We start from the raw sequence: 18745 nt of genomic DNA on the forward strand, positions 1-18745 counted from the left end.
CTGCCCCAGTAATGAACATGAACAGGTAGATGAAAAGACCAAATTAGACCCATCAAAGAAAGATAATCTAATGACATAATGACTATGAACGTTACGAGATCCACAGCAGGTAAAAGAAAGAAATATCAGTAGACCTGGTAGAGATTATATTCAGTAGACAGTCTCCCGCTGAAAATTAAAATCCAAGGCCAAAACAGAGCTGAGACAAATGTTGAAATTGTAGTAAATCTGGGCACAAAAACTGGTACAATGACATCAGATGTGCTTAATGCAAACCTAATGACCACGTAACATAACTGAATCTCCGATCACATTTTTGCATCCACTACAAAGAAGACCATGATGCTAGATCAAAATTATGTCCATTCTAGATGTATAAAACACAAAAGTTGAGATACTACAAGATGGAACTGGCGTGTCCAGAAAAGAAGCAAAACTAATATGGAAAGTACATGTTCCACTGAATTATAAAAACTTATTTACAAAATGGCAGCCAACCAAACCATTGAAAGAATTAGCATAAATGATAAAGGAGTGCAGTCAGCTAATGATTCCAAGAAAATAAAGACAAAATCTGAGAGTTCAGACGAATAAATATTTACTAAAACACAAATATGAACTCCATAATGTTCTGCAATCTGAGGATTCTACCAACTCAAGAAACAGCTAATAATGCATTTAATATACAAGATAAAATGAAAAACTGAGAAAAAAGGAAGATAGGAGATGAGGCTGTAGGTCCCAGTCGTGAAAACAACTACAGTATAAAGATATAGGGGAAGATATCTACACAAAACATTCGAAAGTTCTGAATAAAAAAAGGCTCCGCTGAACTGTATCAACCATGATGAAAATGAAATGGACATGGCAGAATAAATGCAAAAGGAGATCAGATAAATTCCGCAGTTTCTCAAGCTAATGAAGGCTATCAGTAGACACCCAGAAGAGATAAAGTCTTTAAAATCCATTTATGTGCAATAAACCTATAACAAAGGTTACGATGTCTGAATGAATATGCAGTTTCGAATAGCAAAACATCCAACACTATGGTTGAAAATAACAATACAGTCATTAAAGAACAAAAATGAAAAGAAGAGCAAAGCAGTGAAAATCCCACAACCTGACAACTTTTATCTAAGCTAACAATCCTAATATGAACCATTCTAATGTAAGCTGTTCAAACTGTAATCCGTTTAGGTGAACTAAAATGTTAACATCAGAATAAACCCAATATGCCTATGTCTCCTACACAATGGACAACTTGATAAAATAAAGTTACAAGTTACTTGTCAATCTTCGAAAATTGATAGCTAACGTGGAAGCTCAATTTGGATCCATAATAAAACAACGTGATAAATTGGTGGTTCAGAGTCCTACATTTCAATATTCTGCCATAACCTTACATATTCTGAGCAACAGCCACATAACTATGCAATTCGTAAAACTAACCATGCTTAACTAACCAAATTTAAAAGACAAATTTAATACCATAACCATTACTATTACTGTGCTTGGTAACTTCTATGCACACATTTCCCTGTGGGACTCGCGCTGCCAACCTGTTGACAGACAATACAGAAAAAGAACATCTAATTGATAACGATATCTTCGTTGTTTAAATGTAGTCAGTGCCGGAACATTTTTACTGGTTTGGATCATTTTGATAACTAACTTGTATGACGAATCGAGTAATTTCATTCCATACTATGATATAAAGCAGAATGGGAAGAATACACTTTATATACCCAGTAAACTGCACTGTAAGATCTTTCGGGGGGTAATAACGCAACTACCAAATACATCATATATTTCATTTACTGATAGAGTAGAGAAGTTCATCATCTCAAAATCACCAAACGAAAACGGTCACCACAAAGTTCCATGATGATCTGAAAAATTATCAGAACCGATTCATAAAAAAACGCAAAAATTAGATCGTGTAAATATGAGTGCTTATCTCTCAAAACTGACAAACTTACGAAAAATATAAATTTAATAACCTGTATCAAACACAGAAACCAATTTAGAATCGATTCCCAAATTTAGGAAGGTTGGTGAACGTGTCTAAGCGACAAAGAGTACGTACCAAAATCGAGTCTTCTTTATCAACAAGATAAAGCTTTTAGCAGTTGGGAAGTGTCTTCAAGGTTTCCTGGAATATTTAATGGAGAGATTGGTTACCATGGTGTTGGGCAACTCTTGTTTCTTGTGAAAAAGGGCTAATAGAAAAGAGTTCTTAAAAATTTTATAATGCTTCGTATAATGGTGTCAAAATGATAAGCTACTAAAACCTAATTTTCATGGCACCAAGATCCTCAGAATAATGTTAAATTAAAAAAAAAAAACTTCCTCATTGGCACCCAGAACAAACTTAAGAAAAGAAACAATATATGGCAGTGACTGACAAATATCCCAAGTAACAAATTAATTCTCACACATACTGCTACCTGCCTTGTGACAAAGAAAAGCTCTAGTACAGCATTAAGTGAAGGAAATAATAATAATAATAATAATAATAATAATAATAATAATAATAATAATAATAATAATAATAATAAATAAATAAATAAATAAATAAATAAAGAATGACTTGTGGACGTATTTAGCGCCAATTTGGGGAAATATGTCCCCACATTACAGTATTTACAGAAACTCTGCTTTCCATATTGCACGACCAGCCTTGGTAACGTAGAAAACTGATCCCGCCAAACGCAACAGTACGTGCAAGGAGTGGAAACCTGTGTTGTCTACATGCTAGCACGTACTTTAGCTCCTTGAGGAGTCCCTGTATTACAGGCCGGAAAACTGCCTCCAGGAGTCCAAATGCGCCATTCCCTGTGCCTTAGAGCGGAAGCAGCATTTATGAAGAGTATTCAGCAACAGATTGTTTCAGCATTTATGTGCAATGTAACCATGAGACATACGCGAGTTGCAGGAAATTAAAAAATGGATGACAATAATAAGAATGGACTGGACGACCAACATTAGAAAAGATATTTGTGCGGAGGTAAATACATAATGCTTTAACAATATGCATTCAGACATGATTTTCGTAGTGTTGTGTCACAAGAGATTTACAGTACATACAACAAATAAGCTTTATTGCGTGCCGATATATTTAATCTTCCTAAAAGCCTGCTTCCTTTTAATGGAACTCTTGGGCATAAAAGTTCCACGAACGACAAACAGCAGTAGCCATTGTATTCCACAACGACGTAGCAATTCAAGGTCATCTGCCATCAGGTAGCATAACCACATGGTATGCATACAGAATTTCAAACAGATGCAAACTGCTCTTGGAATTCATGAGAGCTAAGATATACAAATGGTTGCTATAGACTAGAGGAGTACTAGGACTCAAAAACAAAGCTTGCTTCATGGTGGAGAAAATGGAGTAAATTTCCAGTTACTTTTAAAAGCACAAATCCTAAAGAAAGCTCCTTACTGAACAGAGCAAAAATTACGATAAGAACTGAATAGTAGGTTCATCAACAGAGCTCCTAACTACTGTACACAGTCTTGCACCCACTCTCACTCCTTTTCCAAAACCTCCATCAAACAAACCTTTTATCCAGCTGTTTCTAAGTCTTCTGTGCCTTTTCTTCTTAGCGCTTCCGAATTACATGTACTTTCACTAAATTATTGTCATCCATTGTTACAACATAGCCTTAATTATCTTTCCAATGAAATGATCCAGCTTTCCACCTGCGCAAATACTTCTACATTTCTCACCCTTTTCATTTTTCGTCTATCACAAATACTATACAAAAATTCATCTGAAGGGCCTCTACTTGCATTTAACATTCACACTTCACCCCCATAAAGAAGGATTGGCTTAGCTATTCTTACATACATTCTACCTCTGGCTTTGCTACCTGCCTTTCTTGACTTGTTCTGTGACCATACGCTTTTTTTCTCAGTCCATATTTGCCACAGAAAGTTTATTCCTTTCAATTTCAAACTTCTCACATTACTTTTTTATAAACACTTGATTCACACGAGCTCTGTCTTGTCTATATCCACACTGTTCTTCCCCAAATAAACCATCTATCTTACTTTCTCAATAAAAATCCTACAAAACAGCTTCCTTAGAGTACGGAATAATGTTCTGCCCCTATAATCCTTACAGTCATCTCTGTCGTCTTTATCTTTACACAGTGGAACACTCATTCCCCTCACCCACACTTCCAGAACTTTTCCCTCATGCAGTCATACCATACAGATCCTGGCCAACCCCTCAATCGCACTATCACCAACGAACTACAGCATCTCATTTGTAATCCTAGCAACTCATAGTGTCTTTCCATTCTTCACCCTCTTAACTGCAATTCTTACATCTTTGACAGTCATTTCCGCATGCACTTGCAAACTTAATCTGACCCATTCTACCACTGTGTCATTCAGCTCGATTGCTCTTCGATTTTCCACAGTCACCAAATCTCAAAAATACTCACTCCATCGACCCAGGATTGCGTCAACTTCAGACAGTACCTCACCTGCTCATTATTTCACTATCTGAGAAATGTAATCCAAATGCTGATGGTCTTATATTATGTACCTGTAAAACTTTAAACGTTCTTTCAAATAGCTTAATGGACTGTGATTAGTAACATTCTATGCATTGCACTTTCTTTGTATCATGAAAAACTCTTTAGAAAGCCAAATCATTTAAACAGAGAGAGAGAGAGAGAGAGAGAGAGAGAGAGAGAGAGAGAGAACCAATGACACATCTACAGTACGCCTACAATAACTTGTCTTCTATGACCAAAGTGAACACAGTTAGTTTCGTATAACATCGATAATCGTAGTACAGAGATGTGAGACGCAATTTCGAAGATTGCATTTAGGAAAAATTGCACAATAAACAAAAATAAGCGGGCTTCTAGAAATCATTACATAGTCAAACAGAGTCCCAAGAAAAGATTACACTACTGGGAATAAATCAAATCAAATTACCTGATGGGGATGGCGTCCACATGCTTATATTAAACGGGCAGCATGCACTAAGGTGTCTAATTTGAATTTTTAAAAAAGAAAATAAACCTAGGACTGAAAGTAATCATAACAACGATAATAGCAATAACATCAATGAATATGATGAGATCATTATTATTATTGGCGCTAGTTGTTGTAGTACAATAAGTGAGAGGTAAAGGAAACATTCTTTATGATGCATCATACTTCAATATAATATTTCGAATGTTCTTCGCGTTACGAATTAAATAAAAAAAACTAATAATTCATCTTGAAGCTGACAGATGCACACCTAACAACAGCAAAATGTTTTTATGTGGAATATTCTAGAGAAGTCAATTGTTCATGTAAAATCATTATTTTCTTAAGAAGAAAAAAAATTAATAAAGAGTAAATGGTGGTGTATACATCAAGCCCATGTTCTAAATGCACATTGAGAATGGTATATAATAATAAGGTGTCCTTGTGACAGCACGGGCTCTTGCTCCTTAAGCAACTTGCGGGAAATCTGAAGGAACAATACAATGGAAAAATAAATTTAATGAAAATTTCACCAAATATTTAAGAGCAAATTCAGTCATTTTAGAAATAAAAATATGCGAAATCTTGTGCTGTTCCAATAGCTTTCCCATAAAGATGTGGATTTAAGTTGCCAGGCTTTCTGAAAAAAAAATTATAACAGGTGAATCTACCCAACATTACGCCATACTGTCAATGGAGAGATAATCAACCTTCACATATTTGTGAACACGATCCCATGACAAGAGTTTGTGACGCCACAAGTGACGCCAGCTAATTAATGCCTGGACTCTTACCCCGAGGAGCCAAGAGTGGTGCAAGTCCAAAAGAGATTAATTCATGAGTATAATTAACTTTGAACTACTGTTAGGTCTTAAATAAAAGAAAACAATATTCACAAAAAAAGTAACTTCCTTTAATGGGGGGTGGCACAGTAAAATAACAAAGTCAGTTATTACCACGCCTTTACTTCTAAATACTGAATCAAGGATGGTTCTTGTGTGCGGAAAACTATCTCAGCATCATCTCTTCATATACGTAGAATATTTCTTATAATTTTAAATATCCACTGGCGCCAAAATCCTAGTGGTACACAAACAGAAATTCTCATATACCCATAAATGTCGCATATTGTACCTTACCATTTATCTCGGCGCCCTATGCTTTATCATGTCGCAAAGTAGATATTTTTAATGCTCGCAACTTGCAACCCATCACGTGACAGGTAAGATGTGCAATATTAGTTCGTGGCTGAAAGACACATGGATTACTACCGATGCACCCATGCGTCTTTCAGCCACGAACTAATATTGCACATCTTACCTGTCAAGTGATGGGTTGCAAGATGCGAGCATTAAAAATATCTACTTTGCGACATGATAAAGCATAGGGCACCGAGATAAATGGTTTTTCGCTTTTGAGCCATATAAACGGAAATTGCTCAAGAGCTAAATACAATAAGGGGATTTCCAAAAGGTGAAATAACGAAATGACAGATGTGAAAGGCAAAGATCTGGCAATACGTGGCACATCAACCCATGTGGGTAGAAGGGGTTTGACCAAGAGTCACACTCACAGGTTGCCAGTCGTAACCAGCCCGGTATCGAGAGTCCGCCAGTGGTAGGGAACCCTGGGAGAGGCGAGGAACGGTCTTTCGCGTTCGTGTGTTCGTGCGTCACCAAACCCCCGAAAGTGTTGGTCGGAGGAGGTAGTATCCATCCCGCAACACCTCTCCCGAGAGCGAGAGAGTTTCTCTGCGCAGTTCTCCGCTGATGGTTGAGAACTTCACTTGAACCGTCGAGTCGCGTCCGTTAATGTGAAGGGAAATACTCGGAAAAAAAATTTAAAGGGAAAGCGAGTGCCAGAGGATTTTTAAATACCATATTACACGTTCGATTATTGCAATCCAAGTGCCCTGACTCCCAGAGTGTCGGTTTCATCATCACCATGAGTATACTGAAGAAGTGCTGCTGCTGTTGCCTGGACCTGCGAGCGGGCTCCCTCGCCATCGGGGTCATCTCTTTCCTGGTGAGTGTTTTCGGCGGCAACTAAGTCTTTGCAAGAGCAGCGACTAAAAGGCAGTTAAAATATCTGAATTCATTTAACTAGCTTCTTAAAGACCCATCTGGATAAGCAAGCAAGCAAGCAAGCAAGCGCGTATGTATGTATTTATGTATGTACAGTATGTATGTATATAATATATACATACATACATACATATATATATATATATATATATATATATATATATATATATATATATATATATATATATAATGTGTGTGTGTGTGTGTGTGTGTGCGCGCGCGCGCGTGAACCATTAGGAAGTATTTGAATAAGAGGTTCACGTCTTGAATATCACACCTGTATGCTTATATTCAACCACATAATTCTTTTGAAATTCGATGCAAGATTACATAAAACTCTACAGTCATGCCCTAAAATTCATAACGAATGAACAACTGTCAGTTGATCGAAACCGTATTGAAGCAATTATAAAACTTAATAAAATTAGTTAAATATAGCTGATTACTTTTGGCTTGATCATCGTTGTTGAATATTTCTTTAAGTACCAATTTACCCTTGAAGGGCATCAACCTAGAAGGGCGCTTATCCTTTACTTCTCTGTCGGGACATCTTGTAGCAGGACACAAAGGACCCACAGGTGTCTGGTCATATATTAGAGTGAATTATAGGATCTGAGACTCACAAGTGACATTCTGAAACACTTTTCTCGGCTTTGTCACGAACGCAAGATTAAATCAGCTTTTGTTAATGCGCCAAGGAGGCACGTAGCTACACCTATTCATCATCCTGGCCTGTCTGAAATAAAAATGAATGAAAAGAACAAGAAGTATGCTAAAAGTGTTAATGCAAGCTCACAAACTTTGACTAACAAGTGTCCGATGACAAACGAAAGTACTTTTGTGTGCTGCAAGGAGAGCCATCTTTTTCAAGCGGATAAGGACGCTATTTCAACTTTAACTAGACGTGCCACAATGATCCTTAGCCAGTGACCTTGGAATATAAAAACATGATTTCTCCGAATAACGTTCAACGAGACATGCAATAGAAACGATGAAATGGTGTAATAGAGAGAGAGAGAGAGAGAGAGAGAGAGAGAGAGAGAGAGAGAGGGGAGGGTTGGGTGGATGGGAGGCGGTCTTTCAAGTAAAATGTCCCAAGGCAACACTAACTTGGATTCATGTCGGATGAAAATGATGGCGTGAATAGCCGAGGCATCACTACCAGCAGAGATAGAGAGGGGCGACTGGTCACAAGACCTTTCAGAGGCTTAGGCACGAAAAATATTACGCAACATTCGCAGGTCTCACCTAGGGCACCGCCGCTTTTGGCCCAACAGTGATTTTGGGAGGCCTTTAATCTCAGCTGTGGAATGTTAGCTCTGTAAAGCAACAAAGTTTAATGTGAGACTCCGCGTCTTTGAGCTCATAATAATAATAGTTAACCTAACATTTGGATCAATATATACATTTTATATATATATTTTATATATATATATATATATATATATATATATATATATATATATATATATATATATATATATATATATATGTTTTTGTGTGTGTGTAAAGAATATGTGTGGTTGTTTGTATGTGTCAAATAATTACAATTAGGCACACATTTAGAAAAACATGTGCGTATCCACAAACCTCACACCTAGCGCTGTCGTGCCCAATTAGGCTCAGTTTTAGCCATTCATGAGTGACACCTTGACCGACAGCTGTTCACACCTGGACATAAGCAAAAACAAGACCTGTTTTCCTTCTCAATTGGAAATTAATGTCACCACTTTTTTTTATTCATCGTATGTTCGAAATCAAACGTTTAAACCGCTATTTTTCTTTTACTCAGTTGATTATGACTAAGTTACAGGTGTGACTTACGAAAGGTTTGAGTTCTGTCATGATTGTTCATTTTTCCTTAACAGATTTTATCATCTTCGTTGGTGTAGTTATGAAATCATATATATATACACATACACATACATGCACACACATATATATACATATATAAAGCCGGGGGTTCAGCAGTTAAAAGGCAATACTGTCAGTACCATATGTATTGTTTTTTGCAAAAGCTATCCGCAATTAGGAAGAGCGACTTATTCATAAACAATAACTGTTTTATAAACATAATTATGTTCTATGCAAATGCTATACAGATACAGGAGACATCAGCTGTATCATGCAAATGATACAATTTCCATTTCTAAATTTCTGGTGGATATTCACTCCTTGCTTTCTCTTGCCTTCACAAACATGATGATTGCCTTGAGTCCGTCGCACTGACCACTCATGCATTATTTTGAATAACTATATGTGTATTCCTTCTGCGTAACACGAATTTGTTTATCTCTACCGAGTTGAATTAGCTTAAATTCCTTCGACAACTTTCCACTCCATGTGTTTCGTTAATAGAGGAAAAGAGAGAGGACTTGAATGCTTTGGGTGGTTACAATTAACCTCCCGTCTCACGAGTAACAAAACAAGACACTTATTGTGTGAAAGGGGACAAGAAATTTCCTGGGGAAAATGTCCTTCTGATATATGACTCAATCTTTTCGTTACGCTTGCTCATTAGACCCCCTGCACTCCACGTCTGAGTTCATTTGAACCACTCACTCTTGCCCCGCCGCGACGCCATGACCTTTACATGGTTACGGGTTATTTAGTAAAGTATATAACATATATATATGTATACACAGTATCTATAATATATATATACAGTATGTATATATATATATATGTATATATGCTGTATATATGTATATTTACTTAATAACCTGTATTCCTGTAAAGGTCATGACGTAGTGGGGAGGCAGCATATATATATATATATATATATATATATATATATATATATATATATATATATATATATATATATATATATATATATATATATATATATACAGTACATATGTGTGTGTGCATGCTGAGGATTCTTATATCCTATATGCATTAAAAGAGCTTTGTTGTATCAGCTTTACATAATACTGATTCAGGAGAGAGAGAGAGAGAGAGAGAGAGAGAGAGAGAGAGAGAGAGAGAGAGAGAGAGAGAGAGAGAGAGAGAGAGAGGACAACTATATCAGCAAAATTCATAATTAATGCGTTCGTGGTAAGAATAGGGTCATAAGATATGAGAAACTAATTCATTCAACATTTTCAGTTGAGTCATTCTTAATTACAAAGATAGATAGATACTATATATATATATATATATATATATATATATATATATATATATATATATATATATATATATATATATATATATATATATATATATATATATGTATATATATAATGTGTGTGTGTTCTACCTGCTTGAAGATGAAGTTCTATCATCAAATACAAAAAAATCTTAGAATTAGTATGTTTTTTGCTGGAAGTATAATCATACTGTGCAATGACCCTTCTCGGTGTTAAGAAATTGATGTCCCGACCCTTTGGAAATGATCACTTCGAATTTAGTAAGCGAACATCCCAACAACCCTCCCCGCCCCGTGAATTGAAAAGCACAGGCGAGAGATAGTGACCTATATAGTTTTCTCGTTTTAAACATTTGTAGCGACGATGCAATAATGATCTCTATAGTTTACGCCTAGCCAATATAAATTTGTATTTTCAGAGTATCAAGAAAGAGTTCTGATTTTTTTTTTTTTTGTACTAGAAATGAATAAAAGGTGCATAAGCATAACCAGTTTAGTCATGCCACAGTGTGACTGGAATGATTTAGCGTACGGTAATTCGTAGTCGCAGCTGCTTAGCCATAAACATGACCTCTTCTCCTGACGATCCTTGTATAAATTTGAGAGGTCCCGACTCTCCCTGATAAGGTCAGAGTCATAAATCCGTGTTTATGGCCTTATTCTTTCCTCTCGGAAACGAACGCCAGATGGGGTTGTATTCATTTACCCTTGTTTACGCTTGTTTGTTGTATGTGTGTGAAGCTAATGCCTGTAAAGTAGGTCTCCTGGTGTTTATTTTCAGAAATGTACTGTAAACACAGCAGGTGCTTCGTTTTCTAAGCGTGAATCTCGTTTTCTATAAATGGATTTTCAATGACGAGGTTGCCGCTCTACCTGAACGCTCATTAAGGAACATTTAGTTCTCTTTGCCCTATGCCAGGGATTCTCACCCTGGGGTTTATGGAACCCCAGGTGTTCGCTCCAGGCTTTTCAAGTGGTCAACACATGGCTGAAGAATTTGTATTCAAGTATGCTGAGAGAGAGAGAGAGAGAGAGAGAGAGAGAGAGAGAGAGAGAGAGAGAGAGAGAGAGAGAGAATGATACTGAAAAAATTAACGATTAAAAGCACAGAAATGACATACAATTGAAATAAATTCGTCGTAAATATCCTAGTCACTTTATGGATATAAAATCTAGTTAAAAACATAAACGATTTTATTATTATGAAAATCTATTCTATTAAGCTGTGAAAATACTTCGCCTTTGAAAGCTGAGATCTTTCTCAACATGAATAAAATCCGTCTTATACAAATGTAGCTTTAATGAATATCTACCACAAGCAAAATGTTTTATCAAAGGTTCGGTAATCCAACATCCAGTCGTTTTTTTCATTTAAAGAAGATACCTACCTTAGTTAGTAGTAGCAGCACGCTAGAGAAAATTATCCGAAATTCTAAGGTAAAAATGGGAGAAGTAAGAAAGAGGCGAACACTGATCAGAAAATTATAAAAAACAAGTTCGATTGTTCGTTAGGTTTATAGCTTTGATGTTACAACCCTTTCGTCATAAATTTTACGGTACAGACGCAAAAGACAAATATTTGCCGATAATAATGGGTGGAAAAATTCCTTCTCTCCTACTGTAAACCAGGAGCTAGAGATACCAGTCTCATAAATACTCCCATACCAGGTATTAATGTTCACATACTATGGTATACAAGTCAGGTTGAGTCACAAAGATGGAAAAATTAAGCAAAAACTACAAGATTAGATCTTGTGAAGAAAACCAGCCTTTTCAACCAACCTATAAATCACGCTTGATATATTTACATTTTGTCGGAGAAGTACAAATAAATTTAAATTAACGAAAAGTTAATTTCAAGAAAAGTCAATGGCAAATTCTTCTTAGCAATGTTAAACCCAAAAGAGGAAGACTGTAATCATCAGGAGACCAAAGTCTGGTCGTAACTGGAGAACGAGATGGCTTCTTGAGTAGTTTGCAACCGCAAATTTTTTATGGGTAAAAGTTGCAGAAGTACGACTGGTGTATCACATAGCCACACAAATGTACGTGTATATGGGAATGAGCCCTTGTACAACATACATACATACATACATACATACATACATACATACACAGTAGCACTGTGTTATAGGGCACAGAGGTCTGTACAATTGTTAAGGCCCAGATCACTGCCGTTGCATACGCTCTCATAATCACAAACTGTCAACTTTGACTAATTTGCAGATTGCCAAAGCAAACATGAGGCCAGAGAACATCCACCCTAGACAAGCAATAGACGACGATGAATGCCAGCAAAGTTTAAATATAGGAGTCTGGGCAGATGTGAATAAATGCACAAAAACGGAAAGTAGGCGTTAGAAAGGAACGAGCGAGTCTAACGGAGCAAGGAAATGCCAAGAGTAGACTGACTTTCTTCCCCACACCCCCACCCCAACTCCAAACCCCTATATCACCCTTCCCCCTCCTCCATCCAATCCCTGCTTCCCACCACCCAAATCTCCAAAGTTAAGGGTTAAGAGGACTGCGACCTCACCTGCGTGAGTGTGTGCGTGCGTGCAATCGGACTCACGAGCGATCCATTGTAACAGCAAAGACCTCACGAATTCCGATGTCACTTAGCCTACGCTATGACATGATAACCAGAACATGAGGGAGGCTGCTCACAGTATTACTTTGCATGCCATCAGTCACCTGCATCCGGGGTGCACTGTCGCACTCTTTCCTCAAGAGGGGAGGGGAGGGGGGGGGGGAAGAAACCGAAAGTGCATCGAAGTCTCCCTGGTTGCAGTCTTTAATCCTATGAAGCAAAAGTGAAATAAAGCAACATTCGACTGATTAGAACTACAACTAAGAGTCTGACAGTATGTTAAGCCAAGAACCCGTGTTTAGAATCTGCCCACAAGCCCAACAAACAAGAATTCCTATGTATAGAGGCCTGCAATCTCGCTTCTCAAAAGTCAGCAGTAGGTAACCGAGGCATTAGCGTGTGTGGCCTTGACTAACTTACCTCAGTCAGGTGGAGGAGAGAAATGGGACGGATGCCAAAAGTCGCCAAGTACACATTCGCAGGGATGTGTGACTAAGAATGATAAACATCAGGACTAGTACGCTAGTACACAGGAATTTCCACCGTTGGGTGTTTTGATCGGAAGAGGTGCTGCCATTTTCAGCCACAGAATGGAAGTTACCTTGTCAAATTTTCTTTGATATAATGAATCTTTCTAATAACGCGTAGGCTACTCTGTTAAGGAAAACAGTTTTTAATCAATGCAATGTACAAAACTTGCAAATGATGGCAAGATGAAAAATTTCCATGATGGCAAGATGAAAATTTTCCAAACAGAACATTTCATTTAAAATAGGCCATCTCAGTTATTCTAAAGTCTAAACAATAAAATCACAGATGATAACCTGTTTCCATCAGGTGACGAATCTGATTAGAATGTATTATAGCCCCCACGCGAAGATAAGCTGACCGAACTTAGGATGGTGAGTCAGGTGGTGTGTATGAAAATACTGAGGAGGCAAGCTAACCATATATAGTACATAGCAACACCTACGTTGAGACTGTACTAAATCTCTTTCCAAACACGCACACTACGATTATATGATTTTTATTTAAATGTACACGCCTCCCAAAAACACAACATTTTATACATATATATATATATATATATATATATATATATATATATATATATATATATATATATATATATATATATATATATATATATATATATATATCATATATATATATATATATAGATATATATATATATATATAGAGAGAGAGAGAGAGAGAGAGAGAGAGAGAGAGACTTATCATAATCTCCATTAAAATGTAACAAATTTTGTTTTGTGTTCTCATCACGTACAAAATTCCACACCTAAGAATTTTGTTGCATTTATGCACATACAATATAACTTATAAAGTTCTTGCTTCTGAAATATTGGGAGCGTGACGATGCACCATGATATGGTACAATTTTACTAGAGACCCTTTAGCACCTTGGTTGCTAAGAATTCTCTCTCTCTCTCTCTCTCTCTCTCTCTCTCTCTCTCTCTCTCTCTCTCTCTCTCTCTCTCTCTATCATATATATATATATATATATATATATATATATATATATATATATATATATATATATATATATATATATATATATATATATATATATATATATATATATATATATATATATATATATATATATATATATATATATATATATATATATATATATATATATATATACATAAAAAGGAGGAGGCCTGACATGTGCAACCTCAAAAGGGTAAAAATTAGCAACTCCTCAGCTTGACTATAAATCTTTCACTTACACTTTCAGCAAAACGTAAATGAGTATTCAGTACAGCTGAAGCCACCAGATTTAGGCAAATGAAGCCTCGCCAATGAATCCCCAAAATAAATCCCGAGACTTTTGAAGGGAGAACAACATTAAAAGTAACCTAATGACCTTTCGTTTGAAGCCTCTCCGTTTTTCACAATCAATCGCCAACTTCTCTCTCTCTCTCTCTCTCTCTCTCTCTCTCTCTCTCTCTCTCTCTCTCTCTCTCTCTCTCATTTATGTACGGCAACGATCTCCCTTCTCCCCGGCCATTATCGTTTCCCTTTCGCTCATTTCCCTAATGGACGGGTGCCAAGGTCCTAAGGCTTGTATTGTATTCATCTATTTCTCTCTTTCTGAAATATATACATACATACATACACATACACACATATATATACACATACATTTGTGTGCGTGCCCATTTAACTATATATATTGTACGTATTTGGGAACTGAAAATGAGATTAAGCCTTGACAAGCTATTTGTGAAAAGTGAAGAAGCTCTCTTCTCGCAGAGTTCTTATGCAGAAGCCGTTGTCTTTGTGTATACAGTGTGCCTATCTATCTATCCTTGTCGTAAACGACGTCACTACTTCCCGATGATGAACGTGACTGGAATAGCCAAGAACGGCAGAGTATTTCGGATGCGGGTAGTTTATCAGCGTGTATGTTTCGTAGATCTACAGTACTACTACTACTTCTAATTATAATAACAGCCATTAATTTAGCTTTGGACCATACAAATGCAGCACGAAGATACGCTACACACAAAGATAAGCCCCGTAGGAGTGTAGTGCCGTCAGTGCACCTCATGCGGTGCACTGTAGGCATTACTTGAGGTTCTTTGCAGCGTCCCTTTGGTCCCCATCTGCAACCCCTTTCATTCCTTTCACTGTATCTTCATTCATATACTTTCTTCCACCTTACTTTCCACTTTCTCCTAACAACTGTTTCACAGTGCAACTGTCAATTTCCGTTTCGGCGCTGAATGACTGTATAGGTCCAAGAGCTTGGCGTTTGGCCTAAATTCTATGTTCTATCACAAAGATAAGTTCGCAATATGTAATAATATTGTAGTTATATTTTCGTTGAAAAGGCTTGTTGCCTAGGAAAAATCGAGATTTTCCATACACTAGCATACCTCATAACCCAAGGACAATGACCTTAGCTACACTTGTGATTGTTTATGAAATGAAAGTCTAGTCTGTTTGGGTAAACATAGTATGTTTTGTTAGTATCATTTGTGTTGCCACATGTGCGATAATGTTACATTATTTTAAAGCTGGTTTTTGTATTTGCAACCGTTTACTTAGGATATTACTGAAGTCAAATGAAACTGCGTACCGTATTTCTTAGATCTTTAATCAAAAATACATACTAACACATTCAGCTTGTCTTTAAAATGAGATAATGAAAACCCAACACATCTTACATTTTTTGTTATCTGGAATCTTGAAAAGACGCAGCTTTAGTGTATAATTAGAATGCTTTAAGTTTTGATAGCGCAGCTTTCTAAATTTCTCTAAAATTGCAGAAATCTTTACAAAAGGCGGTTTAAAAGAGAATCAAAATGTTTTAAATGTTGATAGGCGACCTTTCTAGGTTAATTAGATTTTTCCGTATACGTGAGAGTTACATTTTTCGAATCAGGAGTCTAGTTGAACAACATAACAACAGCAATAACGACAGTAAAGAAATTGCAACATCTTTCAATTTCTCAAAAAGACCAGTTTCACCGGATGTCTGTCACACTGCTCCACATATAACTATAATTAACATCATGCCAATGCTTGAAGGCTCAATTTTGTAAAAAAAAAAAAAAAAAAACCTAGATCATTACACTGTAAGTGGCATTAATTCGGTTTAGTGTTACTTCACCTAGTGGTTTCTGAACTAACTAGAATCTTTTAGACTTATTCGACCTCATTTTCAGTCACTAGCTTGAATGGCCGGTTTTACCACTCTGGGATTTACGCTGCAGAATCATCATTAGACGACACGAACCATGCATCTTCCCTGTCTGTCTGTCTGTCGTATTTTAAATCTAGTTACAGCTTGCAGTATCTTGATGAAACACATAAATAACTTACTCTTAATGATTCCTCACGTTGGTTCATAATAACTTTTTCGAATGCATCCACTTCGAGAAAAGTTTATATATATATTTAGAGCGTGTGTGTGTATATATATATATATATATATATATATATATATATATATATATATATATATATATATATATATATACACACACACACACACACAGAGAGAGAGAGAGAGAGAGAGAGAGAGAGAGAGAGAGAGAGAGAGAGATGACGACCTTTTCTTTAACTCGATAAATATTCATTAATTCATGTTATCACCGTAGGAACTCGGGGAGTGGTCCTTTGCATTACATCTGACTCCGTGAACCGTAAGAAAACAAAGTTATTCTAGCTAAGGAAGTCTGTTCTGAACCATTATTCTCTGATACACAGTACATATACAGTAAGTGTGTGTGTGTGTGTGTGTGTGTATATATATATATATATATATATATATATATATATATATATATATATATATATATATATAGAATATACATATACACGTTACTGCATTAAGGCCATAATCTAACTGCAAACGGAAAATATACGGCTCGTTTTACTCACATAACGTACCTCGAATTATTATGAAAGGACGAGAGAGAGAGAGAGAGAGAGAGAGAGAGAGAGAGAGAGAGAGAGAGAGAGAGAGAGAGAGAGGAATAAAAACAAAAAAAGAGGTAAGGTGCATCATCTGTATAGCAGCCCCGAAACCTGTTCCTTTTCTCTTTTTTATCTTTCTCTCATTTCTGACGTGCACTATGGCCGGCTGTTCTCGAATGCATCAAGAGAACTGGTTTTCCTTTAATGTCGACTTGATGGTCGCCGGCAATTAAAATCCGGGAACAGGAGACAGAAGCCCTTTTAGGGTCCTTTCGGTGATGTAATTACGAAACACTGAACACTGTATAGGGCGAGTCATGTTTCTCGTTGATTGATGGCCAAAGAAACGCCACTCCCCGACGCCCTCCGGCGTCAAGCGCATCCTCATGGTAACTAACAGGTTGCACTACAAAGGTTGAATGGGTGGAGAATAATATATCCTCGCTATCGTATAAGGCGTGGATATCTTAGCTGAAATATCAAGCCTGGATACACTAACATGTTAGACGTGAGTTGCTGAAGCGTGAATAACCTCTGCTTTTACAAATGCAGTAGATATACTAGCCATCATATCAGGCGAGGGTATACCAGCTATCATCGTTATATCCTTTGCTAACACATCACTCGGGGATATCTTCTACTATCTCGTTAGTCAGAGATGCACTGTGCTGCCTTATTAGGCGCGGATATCTTGGCTATCATATTAGGCGCTAGGGATCTGTTTTTATTCGCATTCCTCGAACGAAGCAGTGACGGAGGCATGAAAGAAAACAAGAGAAGAAACAAAAGCAAAATGCTCCTGGGTGATGTAACGAAACATCGCAGAAACCAGAGAATATGTTAGCATAGCAAAGTGGCGGTTAGCGGGCGCACACGAAACCCGCACATAAGGGCAAAAATAATTTATGTGGCATAATCGGTTCTTGTCCCGACATGGAAGGAGGGTGGTCTGAAAAAAAGATTTTTTTTGCAGTTGCGAGGAATCAATGACATACCATATCACACACACACACACACACCCTAATTAGGAAGATGATTTCCTAAAAGTTTTACAGAAGGACGATTGTATAAAGGCTGTAAAAATCTGGTAATATAAATAAGCTCACGTAATTTCGAAACAAGACTTCCTTCAAGTAAGAAGTTCTTACGTATTCGTGAAGCATATTTTCTAAATTTTACAGTAACTGAGCAAACAGTGGCTCAGTTCTGCCACAAGTAAAGGGATACCCTGAAGTCGAAATAAACTTACATGACCTGACGCTGGTTTTGTAAGCCCGTTATTACCCAACATGCCTAAGTTTTGCGATTACATACTCTTACATTTCATCCACATGAAACCGCCCCACCTCCCCCTCTCTCTCTCTCTCTCTCTCTCTCTCTCTCTCTCTCTCTCTCTCTCTCTCTCTCTCCTCTTACTCTTGGGGTAGAGATTTGGAATCGGGTATTGTCAATAAACATCTCACCACT

General features: G+C 36.9%; 1 protein-coding gene across 1 annotated transcript in view; it reads left to right on the forward strand.

Annotated features, from left to right (window-relative positions):
• Nucleotides 1-6555: 6555 nt before the first annotated feature.
• Nucleotides 6556-18745, forward strand: part of LOC136842623 (uncharacterized) — a 48489-nt gene continuing 36299 nt past the window's right edge. Inside the window, exon 1 of the mRNA XM_067110240.1 lies at nucleotides 6556-7020. Coding sequence (XP_066966341.1) covers nucleotides 6940-7020 — 81 coding nt within the window. The 5' untranslated portion in view covers nucleotides 6556-6939. The remainder of the gene's footprint in view (nucleotides 7021-18745) is intronic.

Source organism: Macrobrachium rosenbergii, chromosome 10 (genome assembly GCF_040412425.1).
Source record: "Macrobrachium rosenbergii isolate ZJJX-2024 chromosome 10, ASM4041242v1, whole genome shotgun sequence".
NCBI lineage: Eukaryota > Metazoa > Arthropoda > Malacostraca > Decapoda > Palaemonidae > Macrobrachium > Macrobrachium rosenbergii.